The 17,790-nt window shown below is 43.9% G+C and overlaps 1 protein-coding gene across 2 annotated transcripts; it reads left to right on the top strand.

Annotated features, from left to right (window-relative positions):
- The first annotated feature begins 393 nt into the window (after window positions 1-393).
- On the top strand, window positions 394-12,975 carry LOC127334505 (uncharacterized). Of its 2 annotated transcripts, none has more exons than XR_007872187.2 (18): window positions 394-684; window positions 810-3,796; window positions 3,996-4,113; window positions 4,825-4,964; window positions 5,069-5,148; window positions 5,958-6,089; window positions 6,169-6,285; window positions 6,938-7,030; window positions 7,283-7,360; window positions 7,552-7,608; window positions 7,982-8,729; window positions 8,814-8,869; window positions 9,995-10,068; window positions 10,152-10,234; window positions 10,316-10,395; window positions 10,651-10,730; window positions 11,278-11,391; window positions 11,781-11,913. XR_007872187.2 is itself a non-coding variant. In XM_051360971.2 (18 exons), exons 2-18 carry the CDS (start codon window positions 922-924, stop codon window positions 12,711-12,713), a joined length of 5,790 nt encoding a protein of 1,929 aa, XP_051216931.1. In that variant the 5' UTR covers window positions 403-684; window positions 810-921; the 3' UTR covers window positions 12,714-12,975. The 2 variants fall into 2 exon arrangements, 1 of the variants encoding a protein (XP_051216931.1); XM_051360971.2 differs by having other exon boundaries at window positions 403-684; window positions 11,278-11,323; window positions 11,781-12,975.
- Window positions 12,976-17,790: the final 4,815 nt, after the last annotated feature.

The following is a 17,790-nucleotide window of genomic DNA, read 5'->3' on the forward strand; positions in this document are numbered from 1 at the left end:
GGAGCTGCGGTGGAGGGTGCCCCTGCGGCAACGATGACCAGCAACCGGTGTTGTGGAGGATGATTCGGTCGGCGCAAGCCCAGCATAGTTCTCTTGTGATGCTCGACGGCCAAGTCGGAGCTGTCTCTCGTGGGCGTGTGTGGTCGACTGTTGGCATTTGGCCAGGTCGGTCGGGGGTTTGTGCCCAATTTTGTCATCTCCCATGACGTTTTTGGTGCATTTGTATCGGTTTTTGGCCGGTTTTCCCGTTAATAAATCGGCCGCCTTCTTCTTTATCAATGAAAATGGCAAGTCTTGCCTTGTTTCAAAAAAAAAAAAACCATTGTCACCAGCAGCAGATCCAGCGTAGATACCTACCTACGGACGCCCAACATACTCCAACTCTTTCTTCTCCCTCTCGTCTTCCCCTGCCAACCTCCAACCGTCAAAAAAAAAAAAACTCCAAACAACCCGCACCTCTTCCACACCCTTTTTTACCTTTTCCCCCCTTTGCTGATATTATACTCCTTCTCCCCTTCTTCCCCTATCCGCCTCCGCCGTCAACAGCCCGACTCGGCGACGACCGACGACTCGCCGCCGGCTCGGCCGCCTCCTGCCTCCCCACATCCGCCGACAGTCCACGGACCCCGCCGCCGCCGGCCCCGCCAGCCCGGAGGCATTCGCCGCCCCGCGCCCGTCCAACAGGTTTGTTCCTTCTCTGCTCCTTTCGTTTTCCTACCGGGATACCAGTAGGGTTGTTGCCGTCGGTCCACGGAGTTCTGATCAGGTCTACCCCTGCTGTCTCGCCTTCCGGCGCCTCCACAATTTAGGTTTCCTTCGCGGGCGAGGACCAGGCGTGATCGGCCCAGTACTCCGAAGTGGGGGCGGTGCATTGGATGGTCTCGATCCGCGCGGCTCCCTGCTGACCGCCTGCCTGCTGCGATGGAGGCGGACGCCCGCGGCTCGGCGGATCACGTCGCCACCGCCGCGCCGCCGCTCAAGACAGATGATGGTGCTGCGGCTATGGCCCCCGCGCCGCCGCTCAAGGCAGAGGATGGTGCTGCGCCTATGGGCCCCGCGCCTCAGATGGGCGATGAATTGACTTCTTACAACAACCCACACACGGAGGAAGACGAAGAGAAACCCGACCTTGCTGTCAAATTGGAACACGCGTCTGTCGAGGCTGTTTCCGTGCCCTTCCAAGTCAAGGTTCAGATTGCTGGGGAGAAGGGCTCTACAACGGATGAGATGCCTGTGATGACCATGGATGATGAGGCTGTTTCCGTGCCCTTCCAAGTCAAGGTTGAGATTGGTGACGAGGAGGGCTCTAGAACGGATGAGATGCCTATGATGAGCAAGGATGATGAGGATTTGCTGGCCGAGTCTGACGATTTGAACACTTGCCATGTTGCCAACGGCGGATTGCTGGGTAAGGCGCGAATTGCTCCCTGCAGCCAAACATTTTCTTCCAGGGATGTACTATGCATGCGTGCCACAGAGGACAGACAGACAGGAAGGAGCCAACATGAGTGGGACGGTTTGGCGGGTAACGGAGGCGACTGGGGTGGCATGGCAGAGGTAATGACAACCGAAGCCGGTCTAAAGATGGTTTCTGAGGGATTGTCCGATTCGGTTAAGCACGGCGCCGAGCGATGGCCACGTGGGGTTGATGGCGCCGTATTTATGACAGATGACAGTCATGTGCTGCGACGAGGTGATTCAATGCCAAAAATTGAACCCGAGGTCTCTGGCGGGTTACATGAAGATTCAGTCCCTTCTGTTGCTGGGCGCATCGGTGTTTCATTAAATGGCAACACGGATCGGGCTGGTGAAACATCGGCCCCAGGAGTGAGTCAGTGTAGCAAGGAGGCTGATTTGGCGGGTGAGGGAGTTGTTTCGTGTGACGGAGCATTGCTCAAGACAAGCCTAGATGATCTGCAGGCGCGCTGCAGGGAACCACATTGTTATGCTGTTGGTTTTTCAAATTCGGTAAAGTTTGATATCCAGCAGCTGCCACATCACATGGAAGCCATGCTTTTGAAGAAAGATGTTAAGCGCGAACTGGAAATGGATGGTTTGCTGCCAAAAATTGAAGCCAATGTATCTAGTCCTGCGCATCAAGATTCAGTTCCTACAACTTTTGGGAGGAACCTTGCTGTTTATTTAGATGGCGAGGATGGTGAAATATCTCAACACAAAACAGGCATGGAGAAACTGGCTTCTGGCTCACTGGGAGGAGGTATGCTGTCAGGTGAGAATAAATTTTCCACGATGGAAGGGTGTTATGCAAATAATAGGGGCTTGGGCCATCAAGGTTTTTCTGGTATCGAATTGGGTTGTCCAGATCATTTGGCACTAGAGCACAATGCATGTAATTTTGTCGCTGACAAACCTTGCTCTACTGTCTTTGCTGAAAATGGTAACGATGAAGAATTGGAAAATCAAAATTCAGAGTCATTAAGTGTCTCCAGACGTAGGAATCCAAGAAGATCTGCCTCATCAAGGAATCCTACTCTTGAGAAACATGATCAAATATGCAAAGGAAGCAATAGTTCACGCAAATCTAACAAGGTCGAGAGTTCTTGCTCACTAGTTGAAAGCACCATCAATAAGTTCCCCAAAAAAATCACAAAGCTGAGAAGTGGCATCAACAGACCACTGAAATCTACTGCCTGGGGCAGTCTTCAAAAGCTAACATGTGGTTTTGGCCTGAACGGTGAACCTTCTACCTCTAATTCTCATCTGGTCACCCTTGAAAACGGAAGGTCACATAAAAGATCTGGGAAGAAAGAGCAACCTAGTGTTCGGAACAGTCAAAGTTCAACATGTGCAAAAAATAAGTCCCCTCCCTTTTCTGCTATGGGATTTGCATCCGATGAATTGAATGGGCAACCTACCTTTTCAGTTACAACTGGTACTTATGCCTCCTCAGAAGGTTACATAGGAAACTTTCCAAGATTGGATCTTCGTGCTTTGGTCAATGGTTCTGGCGATGCTCACAAAACTGCACAATATATGTCTATAAAGACTGACTTGCAGCAGTTAGACAGGTGCTTGGAGAGTGCTACTCAAGAAACATGCCCTGCATACATCTGTGGAGACTTTGCTAAATCAACATCTGAACCTTCTCTTAATATTGCCAGTGTTGGATTTTCACCTGACTCTGTTTTGGAGGTAGCTTCTGCTACATGTGAAAACAACACTTCTGACTCTGGAAAGAACCTTGCTTCATCATCAACAGATTTGGAGCAGTGGGCCCAAACTGTGAGGGGGGATGAGAACACAAGAAATGAAGAGATTAATCCGTCTCACGCCATATCAGGTTTTATTGGTAAGGGGAAAGTGCAAGTCTTAGAGAAGTCCAATGCTGTCAGGAAAAGTAAAAAAGTGGGAAAGCAGGAACGGCAGAAGAAAGATGGAATGAAGGGAAAGAACATAAAAAATAGAGGATCCACCAAAAGTCCTTCAAAACTTGGGGCCTTCTCTGATGATTCATATTCACTTGTTCCATCAGTTCCTCCAAAGTCTGGTTCTTGTTTTGAGCTCGCAACTTCTGTCACACAGTGTATCAGTATGCGTGAACATGAGAGTGTGCAGGGTCGTCCTGTAATTGTCTGTGCACTTGACACCGTGAAATCACAGAGACGGAAGAAAACTGATGATTCTGGAGGGAAGAAGGATACGATGTGGGATCCATATGTGGATGGAAAAGGCATGAATCAAAAAATAGCAGGTGACATTTTGTTTGATTCTGGATTGTCTACTTCACCTCCTCCATTGGTTACTGACCTGGCAGCATCTCATACGAATGAACAGAGTATGTCTCATTGTCTCCTCTTATTTGTATCTTATCATTTAATTAATTAATCCTTTTTAACTATCATGTATCAAGCAATTTCAATAGGTTGATATTCTAAATTTATATATAGGTAATAGTAGTCCAGCTAATGATTTTTTGTTCAAGAACTCTGCCGTTATATATACTGGAATACCTAAAAGTTCTGCTTGCATAACAGACGGGGCATCTGTATCACAACGACCACGTGCTGCATGGGTATGCTGTGATGATTGCCAAAAGTGGCGCTGCATACCAGCTGACTTGGCAGATACCATTGGGACAACAAATAGCAGATGGTATAGTTTTCCCCCTGTTACCTTTTGACCAGTTTTCGCGGTTGCACCAGTCTGGTAATCTAATTGAGAATCCCTGTACTGGAGTCTGGTACTGTGTTGTTCCACTCTGCTAGAAATTTGTTTTTCTTAAGTTCTTCCTTTTTGTTTGGATAGTTTTTGTTGTCTGGCTGCTAATCCTGAATCAGCTACTTGAATGGAATGCACAATTTTGCTAAAATAGAAGAGTGACAATACTGTCATCACACTGCATTCCTTCTTATATGCCGTGTAAAGCTGACATGTCGATACTATCTTCATGTAATTCTATAGAACCTATATTCTGTATAGTGCTTTAACTCTTCGTATCTTGGCAGTAGATGCGAGGAAGAAATGCTCCTTAATTGTTCCCTGTGCGAACAGTTGTGGAGCTACAACTTTTTCTCTCTGTGGCTTAGGTTCTAGTATCCTACACATATCCATGTTTGGTCTGTTCCTCTGATAATCTGTTTAAGGGTGTTTTAATCTTCGCAAATATAACGGGGTAACCCCACAACCCAGCATGTGGTTCCGCCACGCTGTTCAAATCTGCATTTAGGTCGTCCATTTATCTTTTTGGATCTTGTGTATGACGTTCAGTTGTGATATATTATTGTTACGTAATCGCATCTAGTTTTAATTTGTGTTCGTTTATTAAATGCTTCATGCTTCTGATCCATCCTTGTAACTGTGAAGGACTTGCAAGGACAACCAAGACAAGACATTTGCTGGTTGTTCGATACCACAAGAGAAGACAAACGCTGAGATTAATGCTGAGCTGGATCTTTCAGATGCTTCTGCTGATGAAGCTGACAATGATAGATCGAACTCAAAAGGTTCTAAATCTCTGTCTTGTTCATTTTCTTTGTTACTCTTTCAAGTCATATTTCTATAATATCTGCTTTTTATAATGCTCTTCTGCATCTTTTCTGTTGTGTAGCTTCTAGAGCACCATCCTGGACACATGTTAGGACAAACTCATTTCTACATCGTAACCGCAGGAATCAATCCATCGATGAGGTATGCGCTGAACTGCTGATTCACTAACTTCTTTCTGTATTGATAATTATCATCTATTTTTCTTGTTACAGTGTTCTTTTATGTAAAACTCGTCTACTTTCTTTTTACAGTTTTTTATTTGTTATAAACCCGTATAGATTCTCATAGTTATTTGTATTGGACTCAGAGCCTGACAACTTATTCAATCTGCCTCCATTTCCACATATTACTCCCTCCGTTCCATATTAGTTGTCACATATTCGGATGTTTCTATACATAAAATGTGTCTAGATAGATCCAAATCAGCGACAACTAATATGGCACAGAGGGAGTATCAGCTTACCACTTCTCACTTCCACTTGTCCGATGGCATGGGAAAGTTGCCGTCAAAGTGCATAAAATGATAACATCTGTACCATAGTCACTCTAAATCAGGGAGGAGCAGATCGCTATGTTACATAACTTATTAAGTACACACAAGTGTGGTTACAAGAATTTCTAAAAATATTAACATTTCTCACCTCTACTTGTAAGACAAATGAATAGTGTATAGAAAAGAATATTTTTACCCTAATCACTCTGAATCCCTTTCCCCTTTTGTTTTACTATATATTCACAATTGTTTAATCTGTTCCACCCTCTACTGAGTAATACATTTTCTGTCGTGTTGGAATTCTTCTAATTCATTGTGGATTATGCTGTTTGAACCATCGCACAATTATATTGATGTTTTTTTTTTCTTGATTCACGGGCTTGGTGACCAGTTAACATTTGAAAAGAATAGCCTTTTTCGGTTTCATCTTACAATCTTTTCCATTCAATAATATCAGAGCATGGTATGCAACTGCAAGCCTCCTCAAGATGGCAGAATGGGCTGCAGAGATGGCTGTTTGAACAGGATGCTTAATATTGAATGCGAAAAACGTACATGTCCATGCGGGGAGCAATGTTCTAATCAGCAGGTAATTTTTATGCCTTTTTCTGTACTTAATGCATGTCTTCCCTACTACATTGATTTTGCTTACAAAATACGGGGAACAGTTTCAAAGGCGCAGCTATGCAAAAATTAGCTGGTTCCATTCAGGCAAGAAAGGCTATGGATTGGAGTTGCAAGAAGAAGTATCAGAAGGACGGTTCCTTATTGAATATGTTGGAGAGGTATCAGTTCAGACTGCCTATGTCCTCTATTTTCCCTTCTTTCTTCTCTTGGTGGTGATCGTCCTATGAGACAGGTTGGGTGCATGCATGTGTGGTGTTGCTATATTCCTGATACCATGGTTGCGCTGATCCCACAAAAGCATTTTTTTATATGTGTTCTAATTCCCTGTTTTGTGGACTCCCTTGTGTTAAAAAATACGTTCATTTTCTCCCACATTTGATTCTAGTGGACTCTTAAAAGGATGAAAGGAAACATGATTCAGAATAACCAAATCCTTTCATGGTACCATCATACAAATCTGTCCATGTATATGTTCTTATATGAACATCATCCATTTACAGTTGTACTCCCTCCGGTCGGATTTAATCGACGCGGGAGGTAGTACATATGAAGCGATAGCTGACCGCGAGTGCGCATCGATTAAATTCGACCCGAGGTAGTACTTGTCACAACATTTTGATGTTTCCCCAAAATATAGGGAACTAGTTAACTACACAGTCCACAGTTTTAAGCCAAATATACAACTCGCTGAGATACAAATCCTCCTATATTTTTGTTCCGTTTCAAATCAAAAAATTGCGGCCATGTTTTTTTTTACAAAGTATAAATGCTACCTCAAAGAGAAATTTGGTGTTGACGTCGTTCTTTCAGGTGCTTGATATAACGGCTTATGAACACCGCCAAAGAGATTATGCTTCTAAGGGCCAGAAGCATTTCTACTTCATGGCACTAAATGGAGGCGAGGTATGCCTTTTTTTTATTTCATGTCATTATGGTTTGCCCATCAACTCTCTTTTCTATTGTATTACATGTTAACCCCCCATTTCCAGCCTTTCACTATTTTCTCTTGTTTTTGATCCCTCTTTATATCCTTCTCTCTGCCTTTAATAGATGATAGTGCACTCATAAGTACACAACCCTATGTTCCACCCACTTATCTCAAGTCATTCATCATGATTCCAGTATACAAATAAATTTTTCTTTGAATCTTTCCAGGTAATAGATGCCTGCACTAAGGGGAACTTGGGCCGGTTCATCAATCATAGCTGCAGTCCTAATTGTCGTACAGAGAAGGTGAAACTTCAGTTTTTTTTTTCATGTTTGCATTGTTGCCCCTGTTTCTTGCCCTGCCAGTTAAAATATCCTGATATTCTTCGATATTACTTAGTATCTTTTACTCACACAAAATAAAAATACTGATGGTACTAAAAATATATTCTATTGACAACCTGATTTTACTTTTCATGTTGTTTCCTTGAAAATAGTGGATGGTCAACGGAGAAGTTTGCATTGGAATTTTTGCTACGAGGAACATCAAGAAGGTAAATACTATCATGAAGAAACTTAGCGTCATGGTTTTTGAGTCGCTGTATAGTCGCCGAGTCGTTTTCTCAAAATCATGGCGACTTGTGACTATACAATGACTTCTGGCGATTATACAGCGACTTTCATCGACTATACACGGAGTCGCAGGCTTGGCGACTAACTTTTGATCCACGACTCAATAACCTTGCTTAGCGTGTTCTTAGATGTTATAAACTTGGTTTACTCTTAAGAAAATGGTGATTTACTTTGTTTATTTTATAACTTATAAGTTGTACAAATGAAAGGTCCTCCTATCGCATTATCAGAATTTTTTTCATGTATTCGCCTATATCTATGTGCCGCATGTCATGTATATTTATTTTCTCACAGGGTGAAGAATTGACGTTTGATTACAACTATGTCCGTGTATCTGGTGCTGCGCCTCAAAAATGTTTTTGCGGCACTGCCAAATGCCGGGGTTACATTGGTGGAGACATATCAGGGTCTGGTATCATTTCCCAAGATGATGCCGAAGCAGAGCATTTTCAACCCCTGGTCACTTACAAGGATGCTGAGGAATTGCTAGGAAATGCGTATTCTCGTGTCGCAGATCCAAGCATTGTTGAACATGAAACATCCATCCAACGAGAAGACTCAAAGGATGCTGAGGAAATGCTAGGAAATGCGTATTCTCATGTCGCAGATCCAAACATTGTTGAACATGAAACATCCATCAAACAAGAAGACTCAAACAACTGCCCACCTGCAACCCCAGATTCCGAACCTCACCAACAAACTTCGCCTATCTTATCTGACACTAGTGAGCCAGAAAATTCTATGGAAGCATGGAGCCCACAGGATACCGAAGAAGTCACCCGTACTCCTGTGCATGTGTCCCGAAACATAGAGAGTTCTTTACAGTTTCCAGTATACGTCACTCAGCCATTAGAGTTTTTGGAGAAGACTCCCAGCCCGATTGATGGACTGATGGCTCCAAATGTGATGAATAGATCAACACCTAGCTCTGATATGGGGGGCAGCTTAGTACCTGGTTTCCATGCTAAGAAGGAAAACAGTCTAAAACATCATAGAAATGTAAAACTACCATGTCCTATTGATACTGAGCATACTCTGGGAGGTAAAACATTGCTGCCAAATTTAACTTTCTTGCCGCTTAACATGACAGTTTCAATGATGTCTGATATCTCACCGTTATCCACAGTTGAAGTGAGACTGAACAGCCTGCTGGATCGAGATGGAGGTATCAGCAGGCGAAAAGTATGTACCTTTATCTAATAATCAACTAAGTTCGAAATCCCTAATTAAAGAAAGGGAATATATTGATCTACATGGTAGTCCGCAGCACATTTTCTCTACCAACTTTATGACTCTCTCCGTCTATAAAAGGATGTCGGAGATTTATCTAAAATTGGATGTATCTATACACTAAAGTGTCTAGATACATCCGAATTTAGACAAACTTCTGTCATCCTTTTATGGATGGAGGTAGTACATGAATAGACTATCTTAGTTGGTGCTTCATGCAGATCAAATCATCAATGCTCCATGCATCTTGCTGTGCCACAACGCTTTACTGTGTAGCAAATTTTGTTCAGCATTTTAAGTAGCCTCATAGGTGCAGATGTGCAGTAGACCAAATGCCCCTTTTGCATGGAACAAGGCTCTTTTAACAGGAGATGATTGGGAACACAAAAAAGGGTATGAGGGAAATTGATACCAACATACATGGTTTTCATGTATGGACAGATATATTCATGCATGGACAGATATATTCAAACAGAGTTTCCCTGGACAATTTTTTTCTTCTATCTTAATGTATATACATGCAGCACCCTGTATGTGACCGGAAATCTTTCCTTAGGCCGGGGAAACACAATTAAACATAGAGAATAATCAGATATGCTATTGTTCGATGAAAATTGGGAAGGTGTAGGAGATTAGATAACTCGATGGCCTAACATTTCCGGAGAACAAATGCGGAAGAACGAAGTGTATAATAGACAAATTAGACTAGTGGTACTAACATTGCTTCAGTACAAAAGCTGAAGGACATAGTGAATAAACAATATGAATCTTCTTAGGTTAATGCTTCTTCATTGCCTGTGATCATGTGGATGACAAGGCATAGCTTGAACTTGGAAGGCTATACCATTTGCATGTGTTCACATTCCACTAATCTACCTTTAATAGTATAAATATTTGTTTCTATTATACCCTTCGCTTGCATGTTTTAAGGCATAGCTTGAACTTGGAAGGCTATGACATTTGCATGTGTTCACATTCCATCAATCTACCTTTAATAGTGTAAATATTTGTTTCTATTATACCCTTTGCTTACATGTTTTCTAACTAGTGATCTGAACAATTTGTTTTTCTAAACAGGATTCAACAAATGAATATTTGAGGCTTCTACTTAGGACTGCAGCGGATGGTGAAGCTGGGGGGACATCTAAAAGGTTTGGTTTACAGTTGCTAGTTGACGTGCCTAGCAAATAATTTATTTGGTCTAAATGTGCTACTTGTTTTAAATCTTTTTCAGTATAAGGGATCTTGCATTAATTCTTGATGCGCTCCTACAAACAAAATCAGGAGCTGTCCTCTTGGATATCATCAACATGAATGGTATATTTCTGCCTTTCTGCAACTTCCTCTATAAAAGCTAATCTTCTAGTTACGAACTGGTGTTTTTCTCCTCTGTTGTAGGATTGCAAATGCTTCATAATATATTGAAGCAGAATAGAGACCATTTCCTTCGAAGACCTATAATTAGGAAGCTTCTGAAGGTTTGGCACTGGTTTGATTTTATCAATTTATAGAATTACTTCCCTGCTGTATGGTTTCAAAGATAATCACCTTTGTATGGTTTCCAGTTGACATGTTCATATGAAGTCGTGACTCTTGTGATGTCCCATGAACTTTTCTTTTTCTTTTTCTTTTTCCTGTGCATTTCTTTTGGGAATCACATTTTTGTCACAGAATTGTAGAAATAGAGCTTTTATTATTACCTGGTCCTTATGAAGAGTGGCATCTTCCTTCAGGTATTGGAGTTTCTAGCTTTGAGGGGAATCCTGACAGCTGAAAAAATTAATGAGGGTCCTCGACTTGCTGGAATGGAAAGGTTAGATTGTTCAAATTTGTACCTTCTTGTTCTAGTTCGTTAAATACTAATTAAAGAATTCTGTATCTGGTTGGACCGTTATCTATTTTTAGGCTCGTGGTATATGTTTTTCTATTTTGCTTTCTGTAACGACTTTATAATTTAGACTACATACGGTTTCACCAAAGGACAGTAGTTGAGTTATTTCTTTCGTATGTTAGATAGTTGAACTTTCCGGTTTCCTAAAACATCTTGTTTTATAGACTTGTAATTGCTTATGTTCCGCATCCTATTAGACGTATGTCCTAACCCTGCCTTGCATGAACCATATGCAACTAAAGCTTTTATAGCTTGATGTAAGTGGTTTCTTGATTTGCAGCTATATGTAGTTATTACAGGTTTTTGGTACTGTGATCCCCTTGACATATTAGTCTTTTACTAAGCCTTAGCTGGTGGATAATGTGCCAAGAGAAAATCTCAGTTGCCTAATACCTTTTTTTTTTGTTCCTTTTGAAGCTTTATTTACACAAAATTTAATTCCTTTCTTCTGAACCTTCTATTGTTACAGCTTCAGGGACTCGATGTTGAAGTTGACCCGGCATAGTGACAAACATGTAATGTACTAGTGACCATGCCTGCTTTTCAACTTCTGCTTTGGATATGCATTTGTATGTTCAAAAAGGTCTAAGGTTTACTAGTCTCGGTCTTAAATTCTCTACATTTTCAATATAACTTCTACTTTGGATATGCATTTGTATGTTAAAAAAGGTCCAAGGTTTACCAGTCTCGGACTTAAATTCTCTATATTTTATATATGATGAAGCGCAAGTTTTGCGTTTTCTCAACAAAAAAAACTGTCTTAAATCTTTGCTGCTGGCTAAAAGTGGCTATTTGCCAGTTCTCATTATTTATTATTTTCTCCTGTTCAGCCATGTTCACATTCAGTTTAGGTTTTCTAATATGAAATTAGTAATTTGTCACTCTGCATTTGTAGTTCGTGAATAGCTATGGCTTCATCCAGTTTCCCCAATGTCTAAGTTGGCCTGATCAATTTTTATGTTAATTTAACAGGTTCATCCTATTGCTCGAAAATTCTGTGATAAATGGATCCTTCCTTATATGGATGGACCTGCAAACTGTTCTACACATTCATATTCTGCTAGAAGAAAGCGCAAGAGCCGTTGGGATTATCAACCAGAAAGCCATTATAAAAAAACTGTGAAAGTTTATTCTGGACATAGAGAATTGGATCTTCAGACTAGTTTGATTGGAAATGGGTCGCAGGGGAATCGGGTAACAAACAGCAACCATAACGATGTTCCTGTTGCAGTTGATGATGCGCCTCCAGGGTTTGGTGCAGATGATGATGTGCCTCCAGGGTTTGGTGCAGATGTGGATGTGCCTCCAGGGTTTGGTGCAGATGAGGATGTGCCACCAGGGTTTGGTGCAGATGAGGATGTGCCTCCAGGATTTGGTGCAGAAGATGATGTGCCTCCAGGGTTTGGTGCAGATGATGATGCGCCTCCAGGGTTTGAGCCTCAACAGGAACATCAGCCTGCACAAGCTCCTTTAGACTTGGGGGGTGCTCCAGGATTTTGCCAGGAGAGGTATCTGCCTAACTCGAGTACTTCGTCTGAAATTCCAGTCGCTCTTGTTCAGCACTTTGGAACTCCAGAAGTTGAAGGAACCCAGTGTGGCCTGAAATGGAAGGTCGCACCTGGTGTGCCTTTTAATCCTCGAGGGAGTCCTTCTCCTTCCACTTCGTCAATGCATATGCCTCATCATGATGGAGCACCTGCAATGAAACAAAACAGTTCAGGATATCGAGGAAGAGGTGCGGACAGAGGCGGAAGAATACATAGGAACTGGCGGAATGGGGAAAGAACTAGATCTCCGTATGATCAGGAAGGAAGGAGATCCCACAGCAATCATCATAGATTAGAAAGATGTGAGCCACCAAGGCATCAGGAGCATCATGGTTCAGGGTTTACCGGCAGAGAATGACCCAGTCCTGGCTTTGAACCTCAGTTAGTTCTATGCATGGTAACTCTTGTTCACAAGTATAACAGAAACTGTGTTAGCTTTTTATTCTATTTAACAGGAGAAGTTCATTTTATTACTTGAAGATATGCTACAAATAGGTCATTACCATTGCAGTTTTATTACTAATTTATTTGCTCCTTAGATTCTCCAATGTGTAATCTTATAGGAACAATTGATTTGATTCATATCTTACAGTCTAAAATGGCTAATTTTTCATTGTCAATCTTCTCCACTTCTATGTAGCGTTCGTTATTTCCCATTTTGTTTTTCAGTATGCTGCAGTTATTATTATTATTATTATTTTGCTGCAAAGCGACATGTGCTGTGATTTTTATCCGGAACCTTGATATATTCTGGCTGGCTTATGCTTTCTGTTTCTGTCTTGCGCCTCCGGTCTTGCGTCCATGCCGACAAGATTCCTTGTCAGCTGTATGCTGAGTTTATATTCAATTCCTTTGCACTATGTGTATGCGGTTTAAGAAAAAGGTTGAATCGATGATGTTTTGCTGCTATGTGTAACATCGGTTCAAAGCAGAGATGGGACCCATCTAACAATTGTTTAAAACTCTTTATCCATTGGTTGTTACATGGTGTTCACAGCTAATTGGCTTTGCATGTGACATGTCAGATTAGAAACGTTAGTTTATTGAGGAATTGGACTTGAACCAAACCAAGACAGTGGTTCGCTTCTTTGGATTCAAAAGAAGCTCATTCTCAGGAAACTGTTGCAAGGCATGACCCTAAGGCTGCGTTTATCCTAAGGAGCTGTAGTTATAGTCTTTAGTAGTTTCCAAGTTTTCAGTGCGGAGTTGGAGTCTTGCAACACGGCTGTTTGCAGCTTGTGGAGCTTCTTGCATTTTAAACTCTACCTTCTATGAAAAAATGGTATGCAATTTGTTATAAATTGCAACATAACTTGTATCGAAAACTAGCCACATCCATGAGCTAGCGGAGAATTAAATTTGTGCTCCGTCAAGTTCTACATGGTTTGATTGCATCATAATTTATACATATAAGTTGTAAGTTGGGTTGCAACTAAGTTTTTTCAGTTGTAAATAGAGTTGCAACTAAGATTTTTTAGTTGCAAATGGAGATGTAATTAAGAAAAAAAATACCTCAAAACGTTAGATGTACTTCGTGATTCATGTTAGGCATAAATTGCAACATGAGCTGCAAGTGAGATATGATGATAAAACTTCTCAGCGGACTAAGAGCATCCCCACTCGTTGGCGCTCCCCACGCCCAAATCCGGCGAATTTTTCGTCCGGATTGGAGGAAGATTTGGCGTGGGGAGGAGTAGTTTCCCAGTCGTGTGCTCCCCAAGCGGCGTTTCTCGGGGAAAAAGAGGATGGCTCGGGGAATCCGGACGAAAGAGGAGACACGTGGGCGTGGGCGGTTGGTTTAGCTTCGTCCGGAGTCCCCGAGCGCGCCCCGGGGGACCGGGGATGGCGTGGGCTCGCCGGATGGATGAAGGGTCAAATCCGGACGAAAACGAGGAACCGGGGGCGCGACTGGGCCGAATTTCGCCGTCCGGATGGAAAAAACGTCGCTCGGGGGCCTCGTCGGGGGGACGAGTGGAGATGCTCTAAGAACTAGTCACACCCTCTATCCATTACCATTTGTCATACAATATCTCTCGCTTCAGTACGCCAGGCATGGGATCCAATGGACTGACGCAAGCTATGCTGGACGACGCTGTTTCGTCATGACATTCCAAGAAATTGCTGGTACAGCATCTAAGGGCATCTCCAGCGGCGCGACGCATTTTAGTGTCCGCGCGCGTCCGCGTCCGTTTTCGTCCGCGTGTCCGTTTGCGTCTGGGGTTGGCTCCAGCGGCCCGACGCATTTTTTTTTCTCTTTTTCATTTCAACATACTTCCAAATATTACAAATTGGAAGATTATTTTACACAAACTAATACATAGTTTAGAACATGGTTCACACAAACTAATACATAGTTTGTACCATGGTGGACACAAATATAAATATTTTAAAAATAGAAACCAGTTGTGTTGATTTCCGTATGTTCGCTGCCAAGAAAGAACATTCGAGGGCACACCCAGTCACCCAAACTGGAAAATCCAGCGGGAGGATTGACGGTGCCCTTGTTGGTTCTACCGATGAGGTGAACAGACAGAAACCTTCCACTACTGGCTTCGTCCGTCAGTAGCCGTATTCGCCGCAAAGAAAGAACACTCTACGTTCTAACTATCGGAGTCCGACTCGGATTCGCCGGTGTGGTAGTGCTGCGGCAGCCGTGTCGTCGAAGACCTTGACGACCATCTCACCGTCTCCCTCGTAGAGGAAGGTGAGCCGGCAGCCGTGCTCGAGCGCCGTGTCACGGGCGAACTTGCCCCACCCGGTGTGCAAGTACATCTTTTCTCGCCCGTCGAACAGACCTCCACGGCCCAGCGGCGCGTGCTGCAGCCGGCCTCCCGTAGCCGCAAATGCGCCGGCTCGACGCCGTCGACGAACTCGGCGAACTTGTCCGGGAGACGCTTGATGCCGAGCGGGTCGTCGTCGATGCGGAGGAGGAACTTCGAGCGGCGTCCCTCCACGTCGGAGGAAGACGAAGAGGGCGCAGCGACGGCGAGCGTGGGGCCGTAGCTGCTCCACCACGGCGGCCCCTGCCCCGTCCCCGGGGCCGTCCAGGGCCGCGGCCTCGACCGCCTCGCCGGCCACCAGGACCCGCCATGGTCTTCCTCGCGGGGCTGGCTGCGCCGCAGGAACACCTAGGCGGCGGAACGCTGGAGCTTTGTGGCGGCTAGGGTTTCTATGGAGGGAGTGAATGAGGAAGAAGAAGGCGCGGCCCCGTTATATAGGCCGGAGGCATGCGGTGGCCGCGGGACGCGTGGCGACGCCATTAACGTGGTTGGCGGAGGTGGGCTGCGGCCGCTCGGCAGCCGAGGCATTGCCATTAACGTGGCGCAGACTGCCGAAACGACGCAGCGACGCCAGTCGCAGGCGCGTTTGAGAAGACGCATCGACGCCGGGTCGCTGCCAGGCGGGCCCGACGAAACGTCCGCCGGATACGACCGGACACTTTCGGCGTCCGCGCAGTGTCCGCGGAGACGCATCCGAGGCGCATATTTGGGCCAGGTTTGCGTCTCCGCGGACGGCCCGGTCACTTTGCGTCGCCCCGCTGGAGAGGGTGCCAGACGCATTTCCGATCACGGCGGACGAAAACGACCATTTGCGTCGCGCCGCTGGAGATGCCCTAACGAGTGTTTGCACACATACACGTTCGTGTCAGACCAGTTTATCACAGTAGAGCTAACACTACAGCTCTCCAGAAAAAAGGAAAAAAAAAGAGGTACTGTGCACTAAGACACCAACAGCAGAACATAATCGGTGATAACAAATACGCAGTTAGTAACAGAAAGTCCAAATGATGCTACAACAAACTCAAATAATGTTCCTTCTCGATAACAAAGCGAAACCAGACCCCTTTTCAGTCGGTTTCAGATTTACTTGAAAGCCATTCCAGCTTTCGGGCGGTACAGTTTGGAAGTAGCGTACCACTCTGGCGGAGTTTAAAGCAAGGGCTTTGAAGTGAAAACAGTGCAACACTTAACTTGTATATAGTAACATAAATAAACAAAATGTGAACGGATCTAAATCAGAATCTGTCTGACTGTGTGAGCCTGCAGTGCTGAACTATACTGCCATCAATACTCTAGTCACTAATCAATTCTGCTGAATATTATAATACTGGAGCGAGGCGTTAACGAAACTTTGAAGGGAAACACACGCTGAAACCGGAAATCACAAGTGTAGCCCGAGCTACACATAACTCGTTTTTTTTTTTGAAAAATTGAAAAACAGTATGTAAAAGTTTCAAAACATTCCAAAGAAAAAAATCTTAGATTGTTACTAAGTATGTGTTCTATCGATATACAAAATATTAACTTAGATTGTTACTAATGATATTTCTGCACGTTGACGAAACTCATTTTTTTCCATCTAGGATTTTTCTTTGGGATTTTTTGGAACGCTTAAAAATGCCGATTTTGAATTTGAGAAAGATAACGAACTGCAATAAGCTCAGGCTACGAAAATGTACACTCACGCGGAAACTCTATGGACGAGTTTCGTTGCTCGCAAATCCATTTTCCGGCTCCATGAATGCAAAAGTCGGGTGTTCGTTTTCCAACGAGGTTACGCGTTCTTGGCTTACACAAACCTTGAAGCACCCTCGGGAAAGACCCACGAGACACGCTCGAATCAAGCGTTATCCCTGGGACAGCCGTTGACATGCGCAAAGAGAGGGAATGCGTGCGCGAGGGAGCAAGCTTAGTGATGGTGGGAGCCGAAAAATTGGCTCCGCGGTTTGGTGCCCAATGTGGCATCGCCGTTCTCTTAGTTACCACTAGTGGAGAACAAACCCATCCTCACTTTTACTCTTGGGAAGAGGCGACTGTGGGGTTTGACACCGCTTGCTCCAACTTCGCAGATCTCCAGCTTCGTTAGCCTCTGGTCTCTTGCAGCGGAAGCGTTGGGGCTCGCAGATCTGCGACACTAGCGAGTCCTTACATTCACCACCCTCTTTTTCCCACGTAACATCGAATTGATTAAGACTCCTAGACGAAGCTTTTTTTTTCTTGTTTCAGGCAGCTGCCCTCATAGCTATGATTCTGGCTTGGATGCTTTTGGGGAGCTCAGAGGAGAGATGACCAGGCCTCCATCTTCTCGTACTCCCCCAAATATCAAAGATAGCAATCGACGGCTTCCATATTTTAAGGTGAGCAACTATAACTTGCAGTCAATGACATGATTTGATTGCATTGAGGCCTAACAATTTGTTCATGTTCATGTCATGATTGTGTTGGAGCGGTACTCATGTGACTAGGTGCGGGCTAGGTTCAGGCCGCGCCTAGGGTAGGTCTGGCCCCCTGCGGCCCTCCTCCGTCTCTGCTCCGGACTCCGTCTTTGCTCCGAGAAAAATAGGAACTTTGGCTTTTGTTTCGTCCAATTCCGAGATATTCCCTGTAAAACTTTTCTAAAATACAAAAACAGCAGAAAACAGGACTGACATTGTG

The sequence above is a fragment of the Lolium perenne genome, chromosome 6, assembly GCF_019359855.2.
Source record: "Lolium perenne isolate Kyuss_39 chromosome 6, Kyuss_2.0, whole genome shotgun sequence".
NCBI lineage: Eukaryota > Viridiplantae > Streptophyta > Magnoliopsida > Poales > Poaceae > Lolium > Lolium perenne.